The following is a 22,023-nucleotide window of genomic DNA, read 5'->3' on the forward strand; positions in this document are numbered from 1 at the left end:
AATAATCAGAAGTGGAAGGAAGAGACTTAGTCATGTAGGGCTTGGCTACATGGCACGGTACACCCCATTGGAGGGGTGCAAAATGTAGAGCACTAAAATGTGCTGCACTCTAAGGGTATGTCTACACTACCACCCTAGTCGAACTAGGGTGATTAATGTAGGCAACCGGAGTTGCAAATGAAGCCTTGGATTTGAATTTCCCGGGCTTCATTTGCATATTGCCGGGCGCCGCCATTTTTTAATGTCCGCTAGTTCGGACTCCGTGCCCGCGGCTACACGCGGCATGGACTAGGTAGTTCGGATTAGGCTTCCTATTCCAAACTACTGGTACACCTCATTCGACGAGGTGGGGAGCAGTGTCCTGCAGGCTCAGCATCCTGAACATGTTTTGTTTGGGGGTTTTTTGGTGCTGTTACAAACTTTTAAATCTTTTTTCTATACTTGAGCAGCTGCACAGCTGACTGGCTGAAAGTGTGTTTTGAAACTGCTTGGAAAATGGCATTTCAAGAACTGTCAGAGCTAGGACAACACAGACCACAGGAAAGGGAAATAGTATCTCATTCACAGATTTTTGCAGGGGTGCAATATTATTTTTATTTGTTTAGCTCTGACTATGTGTTTGGCTCCATTCAGTCTACCCAAAGAGAGAGAGAGAGAGAGACCCCCTGTCCCTGGGTGCTTGCTGTCTAAAAGACTGGCACTTGAAGAATATTATTAAACTCACATTTTATGGCTATCAGGAAGAAGCAGATTTGTAAAACATATTCCAAATAAATGATGGTGTGGGCTTGGCATACTGGAAAGGGATCCAATGCACGGGTCTGAAAGTGGGAAGATGAATAGAGACAAGCAGAGTGGGACAGAGAGAGATTGACAGAGACAAGCATCATTGGTGGTACAGAAGAGGCTCAGGGGAGAGAAAGAGAGGAGACAGAGAGGATAGACATGGTACAGACAGGCAGAGTCATTAAAAGTGTTGAAGACAAGAATGAGAAATTTGTGAGGTGAGAAAATAGAAACCTTCTACTGAAACAATCTGGCCGTGCCACAGCATGAGGCAATGGCTTGTGATCTCTGTGCTGTTAAACTACTTTTTTGCCTTTTTTATCCATCCATAGATGACCAACAGCAACCAGGCCAGGTGGATTTTTCCCCCTGAGAAAAATCAGTGTATTTTATGCAATGCCATGGAAATCTCTAAGAGGAAGCACATTCTATTTTTTCCCCTTGGTAGAAGCAAAGATCATTTGATTTTTTTTTCTCATCATTATGCAGCTAGCATATCCTATTCAATTGGTAATGAAAAAGTGGCAAGGCACACCCAAACCTTGTCATAGAGATGTGTTATATAAATAACCACAACAATTACATTTAAGAGGACTGATCTAGCAGACAACCAGTTAACTATATTATTGCCATGAACATCAATCTTGAATTCAGCATAGCATAGAAATTAGAACTGACTGAATCCTTAAACCTCATCAACTCAATTTACTAAGAAACTGGGAAACCAAGATAGAATGTACATTCAGAAAAATAAAATCTAAGTTGCTGAGTGCAGAAATAATGTACTGTCATTACTCTAGGTGTGATAAAATATAAAGTGCATTATCAAGGCAATTTTGTCAATTGCCTTGCAATACAAGCAAATTGCTGAGAATTTACATGGCTGACAGATTTCTGCATTATACCTCATGACAGCTATGTATAGACTTCAGGCTACTTTCAGAAGAAGCTTTTCCAGAAGAAATCTTCTGGAAAAGTTTCTTCTGAAAGAGAACGTCTACACAGCAAATGGACACTAAGGGTACGTCTAGACTACGTGCCTCTGTCGCCAGAGGCATGTAGATTAGGCTACCAGGCATAGGAAAATGAAGCGGCGATTTAAATAATCGCCGCTTCATTTAAATTTACATGGCTGCCATGCTGAGCCAATCAGCTGTTTGTCGGCTCAGCGTGGTAGTCTGGACATGCGGGTGTTGACATCAAAGGCATTTGTCGACCACCCAGGTATGCCTCCTGGAATGAGGTTTACCTGGGTGGTCGACAAATGCCTTTGATGTCGACACCCGCGTGTCCAGACTACCGTGCTGAGCCAACAAACAGCTGATCAGCTCAGCGCAGCAGCCATGTAAATTTAAATGAAGCGGCGATTATTTAAATCGCCGTTTCATTTTCCTATGTCTGGTAGCCTAATCTACATGCCTCTGGTGACAGAGGCATGTAGTCTAGACGTACCCTAAGCTGTGATTACTATGGATGAAGTGGCCACCAAGGCACCTGTGCTTTTTTCTCTTTTCTCTTCTTTTGAAAGAACTCTCTCTTCCCTGTCCACATACACCTTTTTTCAAAAGAGTTCTTTTGGAAAAAGGCTTCTTCCTCGTAGAAAGAGACTTACCAATGTTGGAAAACCCCCTCTGTTCTTTCAGTTTTTTTTTTTTTTTGTTTTTTGAAAGAACACAATTGCAGCGTGGATGTAACTGGAGTTTTTTCAGAAACTATCTCCCTGAAATAGTGTGCAGTATTCTGAGGGCATCTCCCTCTATATTCTTGACAATGTCCTTGGAACATGCCTCCAAGAAATTTAGAGCAGGTTCTATCCAACATCCAAAATATATAGGTCAGAATTTAGAAGATGTGATTACCCACACAATTCAAAAATAAGCATAAGGTTCTATCAAGCCATGGGAACAAATGGGATATAGGCTAACAATTGTGACCTAAACCAGGAGTTGAACTTGGCTCTGCAGAGGTTAAAGGGTTAATGAGTTATAATGTGCTGGTAGAAAGCCTTTCCCCTATGCTCATGACTCATTGGGCTGTCATGCTCTTCTATCCCAAAGATCTTTAGTGTCATTCATGTTTCCCCTCTCCTTCAGAGATCTGCCCTCCTGTAACTCTTGTCATCCAGGACACTAAGTGTCTCTTTGTTTCCCATATTCAGCCCTTCCATCAAGTGCACCCTGCTGGACCTCTCCCTCCTCAGATTGTTCTGAGAGACAACCCCTCACCTCAGAGAGCAGCTGGACAACCAACTCAGAAGACACCAGCAGCCCAAGCATTGCCCCCTCCTACACAGATTTGCAGTCAATAAATACTGAGGACCTGACCAGTGGTGGGGCTTCTGCAGCAGACTCAGCTGGTAAGACAAATAGTACCTTTTACATGTTTCTAGTTCTTCCCAGTCACAATCAAACTTATCTTGTTTAGGTCTGTTCAGAACTGAGATACAGAGTTTGGCTGCAAAGCCAGACCAAACTTCAACATCTGGATCTACCATGCTATAGGAGCTATAGATGGAGGCAAGCCATTAAGTTTAGATGCATATCCAAATGTCCTCAAAGTTCAGGTGTGTTTGGCTCAGGCCTGTCTCTAGTTAACAGGACGGGATTCAAGAGTGTTTCCACAAATTACCAAGCTGATTTCTTGGGTTTTTCAGTCTTTCTTTCTGTCTTTCTTACATTTACTTCTGTATCATGGGGTTGAGGATGATACTACAGGAATAGAACAGAAAGGAAGCAGCCTGTTTCTGGATAAAAGAACACTGAAAGGTTCTGAGAGCAGAAAGTGTACTTAATTTTGAAGATCCTAATTGCTAGATGCTTTATTCCATTTGTTTGTTTATTTGAACTCTTGCTGAGGGAAGCCATTTATTTTGTGTTGGTCTTTGGCAAGTCTTGGGCAAATTATCCCACAAAAGAATTAAAGTTTGACCATGTATAATGAGACACAAACATTATTTTAAACATTAGCTATATTTATGAAGGTGTAACTGTTGTTAGTAAAATGACTAGCTTCCCCACATCTTGCCACTGTTCTATGTAATTCATTCAATGAGCAAAGGGGAGAACTTTTAAATTCTTGCTATTAGTGCTCTATTTCTCAGAAGAAGTAACACAAGGCATTTATTTGAAGATATTTACTCTTTATAAAGTAGCCACTTGTCTTCATTATCAAAATATTCCATATCTGCATGAGAAAGAAAGTGAAAGGTAAAGGTTAATCTGTCACAAATTTCCTGTATGACCTTGGGAATAAGTCTATTTTTTAAAAAGATTACTCATTTGGCTGCTAAAGGTAATTAATGATGTTGATGTAGTAGATTTTTGTAAGCCTTTTGTCTTGCTATTGTTTGACATTTACATTAAAAAAACTATAACAAAATAAAAACAACATGGCACATTCAGTGGATTAAAAGCTTGCTAACTGAAAGGTGTCAATGTAACTGCAAATCATTGAATGAGCACACTTCTAGTGGGGTTCTGCAGGATTCATTTCTTGGCCCTATGCAATTTAACGTTTGCATTAATGACCCGAAAGAAACATAAAATTATCACAGATAAAGGCTGCAGATGATACAGAAATTGGGGAAGTTGTAAATAATGAAGAGAGATCTGAATAACTTTTAAGCTAGATTCAAGCAACCAATGTGAAGTTTAATGTGATTAAATGTAAGGGTGTACATCTAGGAACAGAGACCATACTCACTGAATGAGGTGACTCTATCCTGGGAAGCGTGACTCTGAGAAAGATTTAAGAGTTGTGGTGGAAAATCAGCTGAGCATCAGCTTCAGTGTAAGGCTGTGACCAAACGGGCTAATGCAATCCTGGAAGACATAATGGGAGTCTCAAATAGAAATAAGAAAGATTAGTTTACCTCATTTTTGGCACATATGCAACTGCTGCTAAAATATTGTATCCAGTTCTGTGGTAAACTATTCAAGAAAGGTGTTGATAAATTGGAGAGCATTCAGAGAAAGGCTACAAGAATTATTAAAGGATTAGAAAACATGCCTTATAGTGATAGACTCCAAGAGCTCAATTGCTTTAGTTTAATAATGAGAAAGTTAAAGGGTGACTTGATCACAGTCTCTCAGTATCGACATAGGGAACAAATGTTTAATAATGGATACTTCAGGCTAGCAGAAAAAGGTATAATGAGATCCAACCACTAGAAGTTGGATTGGAATTAGAGATATGAAAGTTTAACCATGTAAACAGCTAACTGATAAGCCTTGGCTCATCAGTTAATGTTCAAGGTTACACACAGGCTCCCAATAAACACAGACCTGCAGGGAGCCACCTGCAGCCCTGCACTGCTCCCTCTGATATAGAGACAGTAGTGCGGGGTAGCAGGTAGGAGCTGGCACCTACATGAAAATGGCTTAAAAGTCGGTTCCCAACATGCTCGGCTTCCCATGAGCTGACTGCCACCTGCGTATAATCGTGTAACTTCTGAAATTTTCAACGGTTACACGTTTACTTAATTACAAGCATTTTAACATCCCTACTGGAAACAAGATGTAAATTTTTAACAGAGAATCATTAACCATTGGAGCAATTTATCAGTGGCCCTGGCTGATTCTCCATGACTGACAATTTTTAAATCAAGATTGAGTGTTTCTTTAAAAGACCTGCTCAAGGAAATCAACAGTGCTTTTATTATTTGCAGACATTAATTATGGTCAGAATTTCAAAATTGTTCAGCATCAGGGCTGGATTTTTCAAAGGAGATCTGTGCCCACAAAATCTAGTGGGCAGGTTTTTAAAATAACTCAGTGTGCTGGGTGCTGATCTCTTCTGAAAATCTAGCCCATTTTTAGGAGTTTGTGTCAGAGCTAATCTCTTCTAAAAATTTGGCCTTGGATATTAGTGCTAAGTTTTTAAAAAGTTGGCCCTGAGCTCTTCTGGAAACATGACTATATCTAAGACTTGATGCGTTTGCTCAGTTCTCTACCAAACACTTCTAGGCATTACTTTTCAAAAACTTTGATCATTTTTTGTTGCTTTCTTTGGAGCTCTGTCTTAAATGATGCAAAAATTAATATTTAGGGTGAAGTTACCAAACCCTGTGCCAGTCATTGTCTCTTTTGGAAGATGTTAATCTTTGCTGCAAAGCAAGCTGATATCACCCCTCTCTCTTTATTAGCTGCTTGTAGAGTGCGCAGTGTGAATTAATGAACACTGAAATTCTTTTTATATCAGGCATATGGTGAATTGAATTGGAGAAACGCCATTGAAGCATCAGTTAGAATGCTTATATGTATATAAATGTTGAGCTCAAGGTTAATTTACCTTCTTTTGCATCCTGAAGGCACTTCTCAACAATTCTTAGTTAATATTTGGGCAGCTCACGAGCCCAACATATTATAAAACAGCCCTGTCCTCTTCAATAATAATACTGGAGATAGGCCAGAAAATTGGAAAATTGAATCCAGATATCCCAGAATTGGAGAAAGGTGATATGAAGGAGATTTCCCATACCTGAGCCATTCTTTTTAAGGACAAATCTGAGGAAGTATCTGAGGCTGGGGTGTCAACTGAGGAGGTTAGGAACAAACTGACAAATTACATAGTAATAGGTCACCATGACCAGATGGCACTCACCCACAAGTTGTGGAGAAACTCAGAATTGAAACTGCAGAACTATTAACCTATGTAACTTATTGCTCAAATTAGTCTCTGTGCCAGATGACTGGTGAACAATAACTAATGTAAAGCTGCTTTTAACAAAAGGCTCCATAGTTGGTCATAGCAATTACAAGCCAGGAAGACTAACTTCAGTACTAGGAAAATTGGTTGAAACTATAATAAAGTACAGAATTATCAGAAAAGAGATTAATATGATATGGGGGAAATAAAGATGTCATTTGTAAAAGGAACTCATACCTCACCAATCTATTATAATTTGCTGAGGGAGACAACAAACATGTGGACGAGTGATCCAGTAGATATTGTGTACTTGGACTTCCATAAAACCTTTGACAAGGTCTCTCACCAAAGGCTCTTGAGCAAAATAGGCAGTTGTGGGATAAAAGGGAAAGTCCTCTCATAGATTAGTAATTATCTAAAAGACTGGAAACAAAGGGTAGGATTAAATGGTTAGTTTCCACAGTGGAGAGAGGTAAATAACAGGGTCTACCGAGGATATGTACTACGATCAGTGCTGGTCAACACAAAAAAATTAGATATGCCCCTAAAGAATAGGTCCATCAATGGCTATTAGTTAAGATGTTTGGGGATGAAACTGTATGCTCTGTGTATCACTACATCTCTGAGTGCTAGAAGCTAGGACAGAATGTTCTTTTTATTCCCTCTTCAGCATCTGTCTTCAGCCACTGTTGGAAGACAAGATACTTAGGACATTGGACCATTGGTCTGACCCAGTATTTTCTTATAAAAGTACAGATCTGAATTCAGATTGGACAAGGCATCTGAGAGTTATCCAAAAACAAGCTGAGTGCTTTTATCTTAATTTTAATGAGTCAAAATTTGCAGGAAAGGAAAGTGTCCTTTTCCTCATTTTACTCATGGAGAGAATGTGGCCCCAAAAGGTTTCAAAGTCACAAAGCAATGTCCATTTCAGAGGTGGGAATACAAACCAGGCCTCCCAAGTCTCAGTTCCTAAGGCAAGCTGAAGGCTTTAAACATTAGTACTTGAGAAGGCTCCAAGGATACAGTCCTCTTCCCTTTCCTGCAGAAGGATGAGAAGGGAAGGACTAGGAAATCTCAGGGGCCTGGGTACATGAAAAACTATTAGGAGGGGAGGGAAGGGTATGGAAAGTTTCCAGGTAGACTAGAAAAAAGATAATAAAACAAACAACAATAGGTGAAACAAAAGTCAATTTTATTTAAAACTGTTCAGTATTTTTTAAGGCCAGAAGCAATGACCATATTATGATCATCTAATCTGACCCCCTTCCAAAGAACCACACCCATTAATTTCAGCATCAAGCCCATAACTTCTGTTTAAGATTAACATATCATGAGCTAACTTTGTCACACTTTGTTTTTTAAAATTGCATACAATTGGATGCAAAACATCCTGAGCCCTTGGCAAACACCACCTTGCATCACCCCAGTTGCCTGAACTGCTCCAGGCTTAGTGGCTGCAAACATGCAGCTCATTTGTTACAATGTTCTCCCCTGTGTTACTGGTAACATTCAAATGATTAAAACACAGATTTTTTTGCTGATCTAATTTCAGTGTTGCCAACTTTCACCATTTCTTCGTGACTGATATGATTTCATCCATGACTAGGGACAGTTCTGCATGTATTTCAGACCTGCTTGAAGCAGCGGGGGGAACCCCTGGTTGCTTTTCCCATGCCCACCTTCTGAGGAAGAACAGACGATTCAGGACAGATGCAAGATGTCAGCTGGAGTCTCTCCCCTCTCTCCTATGTAGAGAGGAGTTGTGGGTAGGGGAGAGGGAACAGCAGACATCATTCTCCTGGGAAGGCAGGAGAGCCCGGAAAGAGTGCCCAGCAACTCAGAATAGCTCTGCTTCCTCCTTCCTTCCTGTGTGCAGTGGGTCAGTCTTCTCCCTGGTTCTCTCCACTCCCCTTTGCATCCCTGAAACCCCAGGCCAGGGAAGAGGGAGGAGATAAAGCACTTAAATGCCTCTCCCTGAAGGCCTGGATAGGGAAAGAGGATCCTGCTGCACTGGCTCCCCAGTACCAGGACAAGAAGGAGGCAGTGAAAACCGCCCAGGAGGAGCAGAGGGTAGGGGATGAGGGAGAGGGAAGGGCAGAACTGACCTGGGAACTGTGGGGGATGGGCAATTAACTGCTGGAAGGCAGGATAGGCAGTTGTACGTGTGGGGAGGATGCAGAACAAATCAGAATGTTGGAGTTTGTGGAGAAGCTGGATGCTCTATACCATTGAACAGCCAGTGGGAGCCCCTGCACCAGGGACCAGAGTCGTCACCTCATTCAGTACATCTGAGAGTGTAATAGAGAGGTAGCCGTGTTATCCGAGAGTTGGGTTGAAATGAGTTGTGTAAGGTGACTGGGAGCATGGGGTCAGCTTCCTAGTGTGCAGCAATCTCTAATCCATAATGTCATCTCTGTCCCATAATTTTCACCCCTTTTTTCAAAATCCCACAAACCTGGTGCCCCTCCTTGCTATCCACCATCTCTGACACAAGTATGGAGCCTGCACAGATGAGCACTATTGTCATGAGTATTGGGAGCAAGGATGTAGAGCTGCAAAAAGAAATGACTCAGTGGGGAATATAATGGTTTCCTGGAGTACACATTATGGTGGGATATCGTAAGAACCTATTTAAGGTTATTTGTGGAATTCACAGAGCAGCTATGGATGGTGCAGCACCGCTTCTGAGAAAAGCACACTGGCTGGTGAGATTGCATCATAATGCAAACTTGAGATAATGAGCAGTGGCTGCAGAATTTTCAGATACACCAGTCTATGTTCCCGAGTCTGTGTGCCAAGCTCACCCCAGCCTTCCAATACACACAGAAATGCACAAAATAGGTGCATTGACAGTGGAGAAGGGAATGGCAACTGCACTGTGGAAACTTGCAGCCCCAGAGTGCTATTGGTCCATGGGAAATCATTTTGAAGTTAAACAATCCACTGTGGGAGCTGTTCTGAGGCAAGTGTGCCAGGCCATTAGTCTTCTCCTGCTACACAGGACTGTGATTCTCAGCAGCATGCAGGACATAGGGGATGGATTTTATTTGAATGGGGTTCCCACATTCTGGTGGAGAAATAGATGGCACACACATCCCTATTTTGGCACCAGGCCATCTTGCCACACCAACAGAAAGGATTGATATTCCATGGTTATGCAACCTTTAGTGGATCACTGGGAGTGCTTCACCAACATCAGTGTGGGTGACCAAGGAAGGTGCTTGACGTTTGAATCTTAAGAACACGGGACTCTTCAGAAAGCTACACACAGAGACTTTCCTTCCCAACTGGTGGATTACTATTGGGAAGGTTGAAACGCCGCTAGCAGTACAGGGTACTACCCTGTACTGCTTACCTAGCTTACCCTTTACTCCACCGTCTCATGAAGCTATACACCAGCCCCTTTGACAATCCAATGGAAAGATGCAGGTACCAGTTCAGCAGGTGCAGAATGACAGTTGAATGCACTTTTGGTGGATTGAAAAGACACTGGCATTGTTCACTCATAAGATTGGATCTCAGTGAGAAAAACATCCAAGTGGTAATAACTTCCTGCTGTGTCCCGCACACTACCCATGAAGCAAAGGGAGAAAGTTTGCTGCTGAAGTGGAGGGCAGAAGTGCAGTGGCTGCCTACTTAGCTTGAAAGGCCAGACACAAGATTTATTAGAAAAGCTCAGTGTGGAGCAAGATAGCTCAGGGTGGCTTTGAAAGAGCACTTTAACAATGAGCTGCAGTAGTGTGTTGTGGTGTACTGTACTCTACTTGGCCCTGCTGTTTCAGGGCCTATTAGGAATAGAGTGGTGCTTGGTTTTATATGTATGAATATAACTCTGTCGATACACCTATTAATTTTGTGGCACTTGCTGTACATTTGTGATTATTACACTGTGCCACTGATCCTATATGTATTGGCACCCTGTACAATAACTGCTAAAGGAGTACTTTTGGAAGTGCTAGGAACACTTCAGCATATGTTGTGAACTAATAAAGGTGAATTATGATCCAAATAATAGAATTTTTTTCTGTAACAAAATCAGGAAAAATAAAAAGCCTTGCGACTTTAAAAGCAAATACATCCAAAACTTAATAAATTAATAGAACAGAATTTATGAAGGGGAAGGAACATTCATGTCCTTTAGCTACACATACACCAATTGTGGCATTCACAGATCAGTGTATATATGAAACTGGGATTGTCTTTAATGTCCCCAGGTGTGGCTTGATAGAGGTAAGGCAGTGGTCCTGGATGCGACATGAAATGTTATGAAAGGTAGCTGTTGTAGAGATGTGCTGCAATGGAGTTATCCATGGACTGCAGAGGAAGATACATCTGTGATTATTGAATCTTTAGGATCCACATGAGTCTTCAGAATCAAGGTTTGCTGCCTGAGGTTGCGGCTAGACTACATTCCTCTTTTGAAAGAGGAATACAAATGAGGGAAATCAAAAATGCAAATGAAGCGCTGATTTACAAATCTCATGCTTCATTTGTATGATCTTGTCCGATCGCTTTTTCAAAAAAGGTTTTTTCAAAAAAAAAATCCATCTAGACATAGTTCTTTAGAAAAAAAAAACCCTTTTTCAAAAGAACTCTTATTCCTGAAAAAATGAGGTTTACAGGGTTCTTTTGAAGAACATAAGAACATAAGAGTTTAGGATAGTCAAGACAGAAGCAGACTGTGAGGGACTCCAAGCAGATCTCACCAAACTCAGTGATAGGGCAGCAAAATGGCAAATGAAATTTAATGTGGATAAGTGTAAAGTAATGCACATTGGGAAAAATAACCCCAACTATATGTACAGTCTGATGGGGGCTAATTTGGCTACAACAAATCAGGAAAGGGATCTTGGAGTTATCGTGGACAGTTCTCTGAAAACTTCCACGCAGTGTGCAGCAGCGGTCAAAAAGGCAAATAGGTTGCTAGGAATTATTAGGAAAGGGATAGAAAATAAGACACAGAATATCTTACTGCCCCTGTATAAAACTATGGTACGCCCACATCTTGAATTCTGTGTACAGATGTGGTCTCCTCACCTCAAAAAAGATATTTTGGCCTTGGAAAGGGTTCAGAAAAGGGCAACTAAAATGATTAGGGGTTTGGAGCGGGTCCCATATGAGGAGAGGTTAAAGCGACTGGTACTTTTCAGTTTAGAAAAGAGGAGACTGAGGGGGGATATGATAGAGGTATATAAAATCATGAGTGGTGTGGAGAGGGCCGAAAAACAAAAGTTATTTATTAGTTCCCTAAATAGAAGAACTAGAGGACACCAAATGAAATTAATGGGTAGCAGGTTTAAAATGAATAAAAGAAAGTTCTTCTTCACACAGCGTGTAGTCAGCCTGTGGAACTCCTTGCCAGAGGAGGCTGTGAAGGCTAGGACTATAATAGGGTATGTCTACACTACCCCGCTAGTTCGAACTAGTGGGGTAATGTAGGCATACCGCACTTGCTAATGAAGCCCGGGATTTGAATTTCCCGGGCTTCATTAGCATAAGCGGGGAGCCGCCATTTTTAAATCCCCGCTGCTTCGAACCCCGTGTAGCGCGGCTACACGGGGCTCGAACTAGGTAGTTCGGACTAGGGTGCCTATTCCGAACTACCGGTACACCTCGTTTCACGAGGAGTAACGGTAGTTCGGAATAGGCACCTAGTCCGAACTACCTAGTTCGAGCCCCGTGTAGCCGCGCTACACGGGGTTCGAAGCAGCGGGGATTTAAAAATGGCGGCTCCCCGCTTATGCTAATGAAGCCCGGGAAATTCAAATCCCGGGCTTCATTAGCAAGTGCGGTATGCCTACATTACCCTCCTAGTTCGAACTAGGAGGGTAGTGTAGACATACCCATAGAGTTTAAAGAGAAGCTAGATAATTTCATGGAGGTTATATCCATAAAAGGCTATTAGCCAGGGGATAAAATGGTGTCCTTGGCCTCTGCTTTTCAGAGGCTGGAGAGAGATGGCAGGAGACAAATCGCTTGATCATTGTCTTCGGTCCACCCTCTCTGGGGCACCTGGTGTTGGCCACTGTCGGAAGACAGGATACTGGGCTAGAAGGACCTTTGGTTTGACCCAGTATGGCCGTTCTTATGTTCTTTAAAAGGGTTTCTTTTCGAAAGAAGCGCATCTAGACTGCTTTTTAAAAAAAACAAAAACTTTTTTGAAATAGCAATCAGATGAGATTATGCAAATGAAGCGCGAGATTTGTAAATCAGCACTTCATTTGCATTTTCGATTTCGCTCATTTGCATTCCTCTTTCGAAAGAGGAATGTAGTCTAGACGCACTCCGAGAAGCCTCATTATGTCCTGGTGCATCCCCCTCTGCTTTTCCTGCTGGGACTCCTGGGCCTTTCTCCTCTCTGCTCTTTCCTTCTCTAGGGAGTCAAGGCTTTTACACAGTATTCATCCTTCAGGCACTGTGTTCATGGTTTAATGAAGCACTGGCTTGCAGGATCTCATTGAACATGTCATTCCAAGTCCTTTTTCTCCACTATATTTGGCTCTTTATCTGGTGTGGAGTGGCCATAATGGTAGCAGCTGAAGCTAAAATACACAACAAAACCACTGTCAGTATAATCACAAAAGAAAGTGAAAGTTAAGATTCAGAGCTCCCTTTGCTTGCTCCATAAAAGTTTAAACAAGACATGCTTAATGAAAAGGGAATTGCTCAGTTGTGTCAAACTATGAGTCTCTAAGGGTATGTCTAGACTACATGGCTCTGTCGACGGAGCCATGTAGATGAGTTTGCTAGACATATGCTTCATTTACATCAAAATGGCCGCCGGGCTGTGTCGATCAGCTGTTTGGCGGCACAGTGTGGTAGTCTGGACGCTCCTCCTGCAATGAGGAGTAACGATAGTTCGAATTAGGAGCTTTAATTTTAACTACCTAGTCCGTGCCGCGTGTAGCTGCGGGCAGGTAGTTCGAACTACGGGGCATTTAAAAATGGCGGCACTGGGAACATGCAAATAAAGCCAGGGATATTTAAATCCCGGGCTTCATTTGCAAGTTCGAATGCCTACATTAGCCACCCTAATTCAAACGAGGGTGGCAGCGTAGACATACCCTTATAGTCTTGGCCTTCCTCTGGCCAGGAGTTCCACAGGTTGACTGTGTGTTATATGAAGAAAAAGTTCATTTTGTTTGTTTTAAAACTGCTACCTATTAATTTCATTTGGTGACTTCTAGTTCTTGTATTTATGAGTAGAGTCCTGAAATCTGCCAATATCCACTTTATATCTGCAAGTATCCATCTCTGTGGATGTGGATTCAGATATTTCCTGCTCTTTTTTGAGGATATGGATGTGGCCATGGATACAAGTATTGTATCTAGAACCGTGCAAATGTGCAGATATCTACTTTATATCCATAGGTATCTGCATCTGTGTAAGTCAATGTGGATATCTGAAGCTCATTTTTGCAGCTGCAGATGCAGATACAAATTTTATATCTGTGCAGGGCTCTAGTTATAAGAAGTAAATAGCACTTCCTTAACTACTTTCTCTTCAGCAGTCATGATTTTATAGACCTCAATCATATGCCCCCTTAGTTGTCTCTTCAATGCTAAAAAATCCCAGTCTTATCAATCTTTCCTCATACAGCAGTCATTCCATAGCCCTAATAATTTTGTTGCCCTTTTCTGAACCTTTTCCTGTACCAAAATATCTTCTTTGAGATGGGGCAATCTGATCTGTATGCAGTATTCAAAATCTGGGAACATTTTGACTGCCACTACACACTGGATGTTTCCAAAAATCAGTTGACAATGAATCCAAAATCTCTTTCTTGAGTGTTAGCAGCTAATTTAGACCACATCATTTTATATGTGTAGCTGGGATTACTTTTCCAATGTGTACTACTTTGCATTTATCAACGTTAAATTTAATGTAAATTTTTGTTGCTCTCTCACCCCATTTTGAGAGCTCCTTTTGTAGCTCTTCGCAGTCTGCCTGTGGCTTCTCATCTCAAATACATGTTGCACCTCTAAAATCCAGGCTTCTCTGGTCTGGCAACATCCAGCACATGGCTCAGCTGGGCTGCAAGAAGGGCCAAGGAGCCAGCATGTGGCTCAGTTAGGCTGTGGAGGGGCCAAGGGCTGATGTGCAGCTCAGCTGGGCTGCAGGAGGAGCCAGGAAACCAAGTAAGGGGGCAAGTGGCAGCAGGGGGCCTGAAGTGACCTCCCCTGGTCTGGAAAAATCCTCCATCCGGGACCAGTCAGGTCTCAAGGGTGCCAGACCAGGGAGGTGCAACCTGTAGTTTTACATCATCTGCAAATTTTGCCACCTCACTATTTACCCTTTTCCTAGATAATTTGTGAATATGTTGAATAGGACTGATTCCAGAACAGACCCCCGTAGGTGCACCACTATTTACCTTTGTCCATTTTGAAAACTGACCACTTATGCCTACCTTCTGTTTTGGAGTTCAATCCCTGATTGGGGAAAGGAATTTATCTGAGTTACTCACATTTTTTTATTGCCTTCATTGCCATTTATTTCTTTAGCCTCCCTAGTTTGCACAGTGGTCAAGAATTATTTTAGACTTAGTTTCTTATTTCATTTTAATCATATATATGCTGATGTGTGTACAGGCTTGGTGGCACTCAAAATAAGAATAAATAACTGTAGTCAGACATTAAGATTCTAACCTTCCTGGTGTAATCTCTTGTTTAAATCTCCATGTTGATTTAAATCTGATCTTTGGATAATGTTTGAGAAGGTGCATGGACAGACACATATTGGCTCCAGCCCTGAGGTTTGCTGATAGCTATCACAAATGGAGGTTCTGTAATGGAATGGAAAATGCAAGGTTCTGTGCAATAATTTCCTGAAGTGTCCTGAAGCTGATTTTGGAGCACTGATATAATCTGAAATGAGTATGAGTGGCGTAAATACAGATAATTAACATTTGGGTATCTTCTGTGTGTCATACCAAGTACAAGAAGCTGAAAATGAAAACACTAGAAGGACAATGGTACTATCAAAGCAGTACTGGTACAAAGTTGAAGGCCTAAGCATCACGATTATTATCTAAGGTGCTGTTCATGTGTAACTCTTAGCTTTCTCTTCCATAGCAGGTTTGGCTCTGTGAGGCTGGCAGTAATAAAAAGGGAATATGACATTTATGTGCAACTCAGTCACACAGGGAGTAGATATGCAGAATAGGTAGGGCCATTTTTATGTACAGGCAGTCCCCGGGTTACATACAAGATAGGGACTGTAGGTTTGTTCTTAAGTTGAATCTGTATGTAAGTCGGAACTGGCGTCAGCCGCTGCTGAAACTGATCAGTTTCAACCGTGGCTGAATCTGGACACCAGTTCTGACTTACATACAGATTCAACTTAAGAAACCCAGGCATCCCCAAGTCAGCTGCTGCTGAAACTGATCAGCAGCTGATTCCAGGAAGCCTGGGGCAGAGCAACTCTGCCTCGGGCTTCCTGTAGTCAGCCACTGGTCAGTTTCAGCAGCGGCTGACTTGGGGACGCCTGGGGCAGAGCAGCTGGGGTGCTGCTGGGTTGCTCCAGTAGCGCGGCTCCTCGGCGCTACTGGAGCACCCCAGCAGCACCCCAGCTGCTCTGCCCCAGGCGTCCTGATTCAGCCGCTGCTGAAACTGACCAGCAGCGGCTGAATCAGGACACCTGGGGCAGAGCAGCTGGGGTGCTGCCGGGTTGGTCCGGAGCGGCGCTGCGGGACCAACCCGGCAGCCCCCAGCTGCTCTACCCCAGGGGTAGGCAAGAAAAGCCTGGTCTGCTGGGGGGGGCACTAGCTGCAACCCCCCCCCCCCCCAGCAGACCAGGGAGACGGGGGTGGCGGGACCGCCCAAGTCCTCCACGGCTTTGCTCCATCTCCCTGGTCTGCTGACCTGGGAGACGGGGAGCAAAGCCGCAGAGCACGCATGCAGCGGGACAGTCCAGGCGCGCCGCGGCTGTCCCACTGCTGGCGTGCTCCGAGGCTTTGGTCCCCATCTCCCTGGTCTGCTGGTCAGACCAGGGAGACTGGGAGCAAAGCCTTGTAGCACACCCACAGTGGGACAGCCCGGGCGCGCTTGAGCTGTCCCCCTGCAGCCGTGCTCCGTGGCTTTGCTCCCCGTCTCCCTGGTCTGCAGGGAGACAGGGAGCAAAGCCTTGGAGCACGCCCGCAGCAGGACAGCCCAGGCGCACCGCGGCTTTCCCACTGCGGGCGTGCTCCAAGGCTTTGCTCCCCGTCTCCCTGCAGACCAGGGAGACGGGGAGCAGCTTTTCTCACCCCGGAGGACGGGGGCGGCGGACCGCGGTGCATCTGGGCGTCCCACCGCTCCCATCCTCCGGGGCGAGAAAAGCCCCGTTCGTAACTGCGGATCCGACATAAGTCGGATCCGCGTAACTCGGGGACTGCCTGTAGTCCATTTTCCACAATCATTTTTAAAGGGGCAATTTAGTGTAAACCCTATTAATGGGAATTTGTTGTGGGATCAGCACAGAGTTATTTGCAGCGATGAGTGCACTGTTCTCACAAGGAATATGTATCATGAACAAAGTGGTGATTCTGAACAAAACTCACATAAAATTAGTGGTATTACTTAAGTGCCAGCAATGTGCTTGGCTGTATTCACTAAAACCTATAGGGAACCACAGGTTCCTGCTCTGAAAAGCCTATTGACTGAATGCTCATTCAATATAAAAGCCACAAAGCTACCTCTGGGGCACAGGGTTGCCAACTGTCTAATCACATAAACACTGAGGCCCTGACCCTTCTCTGAGGCCTAGTTCCCACTCACTCCATCTCCGTTCCTCTTTCACTAGCTCTCCCTCACCCACACTGGGAGTGAAAGAGGGTGCAGGATCTGGGCTAGGAGGTGAGGTATTTGGAATATGGGAGGGAACTCTGAGCTGAGCCTTGTGCTGGGGGCTAAGGTGCAGGGGGGGTGCAGACTCCAGGAAGTAGTTTGGGTGCAGCAGAGGGTTCAGGCCTGGGGCAGTGTTTGGGGTACATGAGAGGGTTTGAATGTGGGCTCTTGGAGGGGCTCAGGATGTGAGAGTGGGGGGTCAAGGTGCGGGCTCCAGCCGTGTGGCATTTATCTTGGGTGACTCCAAGTCCTGGGTAGTAGCACAGCAGGGCTATGGCAGGCTCCTGGCCAATGAGAGTTTAGAGTCATTGCTTGAAGCAGAAACAATGAGAGGAGACACAACACTCCTGGGGCCACACAGAGGGATGTGCTAGCCGCTTCACTTCCAGGAGCAGCACTGAGCCCTGCGTAGCCAACTTTTAGTGGCTAATCTCCTGGTTTGTCATCAGGAGCCTCTGGAAGAACAAGCCTGATTCCGGGAGACTCCCTGCAAAACCAGGAGAGTTGGCAACCCTAACAGGGCAGTGAATTGTATGTATTTGTGTGCTTCCTGTTAGGAGTGACTCTTCAGTAGAAATTTGAATGAAGAGAGGTGAATGCCTGATGTACAGGGGTAAAAAGAGTATTCCAGGTTTACGGGTCAACAAAACAGAGCAGACAACTGAAGGGTGTTTATTTGATACTCTAGCCTGCATATCAGCTGCCCTGCACGGCAAGACAGAGCTCTCCCTGTATTGTACAAAGTGTTGGCTCTGAAAGTGGGACATTCAGTTCCCCCAGGATGCTTTGCAGCACTTTCTTTGTATCAAGGCATTCTTTAGCCATGCAGAATTGGAATCTGGTTGGGAAAGTTCACACAAAAGATGTAGAGGGCTCTGTTGGAGGTTTTGCTCTCATTAACCTATCTCTCCTCCTCCCCTAAGATTGATTTGTTTGTACAGGCTTGGTTGCTTCCAGCAACACATTATTAGTGTGAACTTTCATGTATCCTTGGAGACCTGAAAATTTCTCTACAAACCTTTTGAATTCTTAGTCTCCATGGAGGGTGAAATGAGCAGGCATTTCAGTGTCTACAGATGCACTTGCTTTGGGTTTTCTTGCTCCTTTCAGTGAATATGTTAAAGACAAGTTGATATATCTCCCCAGTAGCCACTGTAACTGAACCTCTGAACTCCACCATCTCCTCTCATAGTCCCTGTCAGTGGGACACCCTTTCCTGGAAAGGCAATCATTATCCCCAGCAACTGATGCTACCTAGTTAAGCAACATTAAATGCTCTATCTCAGACCAGGGAGCATGCCATGCTTAGCAAAGAGGATGCCAACAGAGTGATGAGTTTGCCTCTTCCTCTGTTCCTATCTTGCTCAGGATTGCTCCCTGGTAATAAGACTCTCCTTCAGATTGCCTCCACTCAATTTGAAATTGCAGGTCTCAGTAGGTCTGAGTCCTTTTTTTAGTTTCTCGTGGCATTTTGTGCCATTGTCTTGCCTATACCCAGCATGGATTAAATATCCTGAAAATATCCTCATTTCCTGTCTAGAAATAGTTGCATGAGGGTCTAGGAACAGAAGGGGCAATGATCTACTCCTCTGCAGGTGGTTTTTGGCAAGTCAAGGGTAAGACACATTGGCAGAGAGAGCTGTTGCAGCAATGCTGGGAGTGGAAATAACCACTGAGCAAAGTAAGATGGTATTGTGGTTAAAACATACAAACAGCCCACGTACATTAGCACTGCCATTTCGGGAGCTGGGCTGGTTAGAATAGTGGGAAATGTTATGTGGGTAAATGTAAGCCTCCTTGTTTAGTGTGAATCCCTTACAGCACGCACTCCATGCACCAAGAGAACTAGAAGCTGAAATGCCATCCTCTGTGGACTCCACAACACACTCTTTACTTCTATGTATTTAGCGTAGGACTCTGTGTAGATCACATTACAGCTGTTAAGTGAATCAGTGGTGATGTTGAAGTCAGCAAGCTTTTTGAGACTGTCCCTAACACAGATTTGCTGGAATGTTGATCATGGCACTTCCTGTGAGATGTACTTACAACAAGCCCCTGTTGCCATTATGAATGTGTATATACCCCAGGCTGTTCCTTTCTCCTTCCCCCAGGTTATTTGCTGCTGATTATGGGGAGGGAGTGCTGGGGTGCAGCGAAAGGATTTGTTCTGTGCAGTACCATGACTGACAGTCCAGCTGCATCCACAGAACAAAACCAGTTTGTCTTGCATGTCTGAACAATCAAAGGCTGAACTAATGGAACAAACAGGTGTGAGGAGAGGGATGAGGAGGGGAAGGAAGAGGGTGCCTTACTCAGCCAGTGGAGCTCCTTGTCTATGTTGGTAAAAAGAAAACCAGGTTAGTTTGAATTGACATGTTCTTTACAAAGTGGGAGGGAGAGAAGCTCTTGGAGGCCTTCATCAGTGAGCAAAGGTGATTAGGATTAACTCCTGGCATACAAGTGGATTGCAAGTCAGATGCCATGTGTCCAGATAACCTGCAGTCTTTCTGGCATGCACCTGGAAATCTCAGCACAGATGCCTTTTGATTTCTGCTTCAGCACAGGAAGCTAATGAAATGAAATGAAATGAAGAGAAATGAAAGTGTGAACAGGTAGGATACATTATTTTCTCACGATGTGCTAAAGTGGATGCAGCAAGTGGCATTGTGACTGCTGAGATCATGCTTGTCCATTTGTCGTAGAGTGGAATCATAACATTGAGCTTGGTGGCTTTTAAAGGTCACATGATGCTTTTTGGAGAATAAGTAATAGCGTCAAAGTGAAATTTCATTTCAGAGACTTGCACAGGATACTCACTTCCTAAAAGCCCTGGTAGTTTCATTGGATTGAAGGGAAAGACCTTTTTCACTTGCTATGCTGTAGTGTTAAACAGCTCCTGCATTCTGTCCCAGAGGTGGCTGCATTTCAGTAGTGTGTGTAGAGATCTGTTTGTGGCTCAGTTAGGAACATCTGTAAAGTGCTTTGGGATTCTTTAGGGTTAAAGAAGTTTCAATGTATATATATGTTGATAAGATCATTTGTGTTCAGCTCAAACCATTAGCTGCAAAAATTTACTGCGTACCCTAGTTATGGTGTTAAGTTATCAGGACAATTCCAAAGTCTGTCTATTGCACACACTCAAGAACCATCTTTTAGGTATTGTATAAAAGCATGTGTGTGTTTCACCTGAATTTGTAAGGTCCTACAGGATGGCGTACTGTGCTGTAGCGCTTGATTAAAGCTTCATTATTCACCTCTAATGCAAAGATGTCCTGGTCAAAGAATCTTTATTCATTTGTTAAAACTCTTAAAATATAGCTAGTTAGTGGATTTTAAGAGTTTCTAGTTTTGCCTGAGATCTTTTCTCCCCACCTCAGGTTTGTCTCCATCCTCTCATTTTTATTTCTTTTTGAAGGTGTCACATTCCTGCTTTCCACAGGAAAACAGGGACTACTCCAAAGAAAAACAGGAACCATCCCCAGTTTAGAATGGCTTGAGAGACAGTACCAGGGTGATGCAAGACACCACCATCTGCTCTGTAAAGCATGAGTATGCCTACATTACACTTATTTTTCGGAAAAAGGTACGAAAATTGCGCTCTTCAATTTGCGTACCTTTTTCCAATTCTTTTTTCAGAAGAGGCTTTTCTGAAATTTGGCCCATCTACACAGGGCCAAATTTTGGAAAAACCTCCTCTTTTAGAAGAGCCCTTATTCCTCATGAAATGAGGAACATAGGGCTTCTGAAAGAGCGCATCTGCTCTTCTGAAAATTTTTTTTAGAAGAGCAGACACATTCCCTGGATGTGACGGAGTTTTTCCAGGATACCTCCAGTATCCCAGAAAAACTCTGTAGTATAAACATAGCCTCAGTTGCCTCCCTTGCACTTCCGATCTCTAGTAGCAGACTGACCAAACTGACAATTCGCTAGATGGACACTGCCACCAAAGTTGTACAAAAAGTAGTATTTCATTTTATTTCAGAACTTGTGAGCTGTTGTATTTACAGTGTTTAAATATTAGTCAGTCACTAATTAAAGGGATATTATCAAGATAAAAAAACTATAGGCTGTTTTTTTAATAAAACCATTTTTGCTACAGAAATGGAAAGTGTACAAAATGTAATTTGATTTTCACCATTCATGATTGATTTTTGCACTTCACTGATGGATGCAGTTAGGCTGGCATTTTTAAAGTCAGTCTCGCTCTCTGGTTTTCATGCTCTAGCCTAGAACAATTTGATTGTTGTGTATGTTTCCAGCATTAGAAGAGGAGACTGGTTTACATTTAAAATAAAACACCATCAGAATGTATATTTTTTTTAAAGAAGGAAATAATTTCTGTTACCAAATCTTCTGTTCTAGAAACCCTAATGGCGTGATTCTAATCCCACTGAAACAGGTGTGAATTGGGAGTGACTGTTGAAATCAATGGTATCATATTAGATGTAACTGAGCTCAGAATCAGTCTCTAAATGTTGTGATTAAAATGCCTCACAGAGCTCCTTCAGCAGGACCCAGAGAATATTACAGTAAAACTCCATTGGTCCGGCACTCCTGATGGTCCAGCACCATCAGGAACCCGGAAGTGCTCCACAGCCGGACCATTGGAGCTGCTCTGCCTCCAGCTTCCCCTATTCAGCCACTGCTAAAACTGACCAGCGGCTGAATCGGGGAAGCCGGAGGCAGAGCAGCTGGGGCGCTGCAGGGTAGGTCCCCTAGTGCTGCCCCTGGGGGCTGCGGGACCAACCCGGCAGCACCCCAGGC

General features: G+C 43.5%; 1 protein-coding gene across 5 annotated transcripts in view; it reads left to right on the forward strand.

Moving 5' to 3' along the window:
* Nucleotides 1-22,023, forward strand: part of STON2 (stonin 2) — a 132,668-nt gene that overhangs the window by 41,310 nt on the left and 69,335 nt on the right. For all 5 annotated transcript variants that reach the window (XR_012903349.2, XR_012903348.2, XR_016349604.1 and 2 more), the window contains exon 4: nt 2,945-3,142. Coding sequence is in view for 2 of the 5 variants with exons in the window: in XM_075926762.2 (XP_075782877.2) it covers nt 2,945-3,142 (198 nt within the window). In the remaining 3 variants the exon portion in view is untranslated. The remainder of the gene's footprint in view (nt 1-2,944; nt 3,143-22,023) is intronic.

This window comes from Pelodiscus sinensis, chromosome 5 (genome assembly GCF_052426305.1).
Source record: "Pelodiscus sinensis isolate ZL-2025 chromosome 5, ASM5242630v1, whole genome shotgun sequence".
In the NCBI taxonomy this organism is placed as follows: domain Eukaryota; kingdom Metazoa; phylum Chordata; order Testudines; family Trionychidae; genus Pelodiscus; species Pelodiscus sinensis.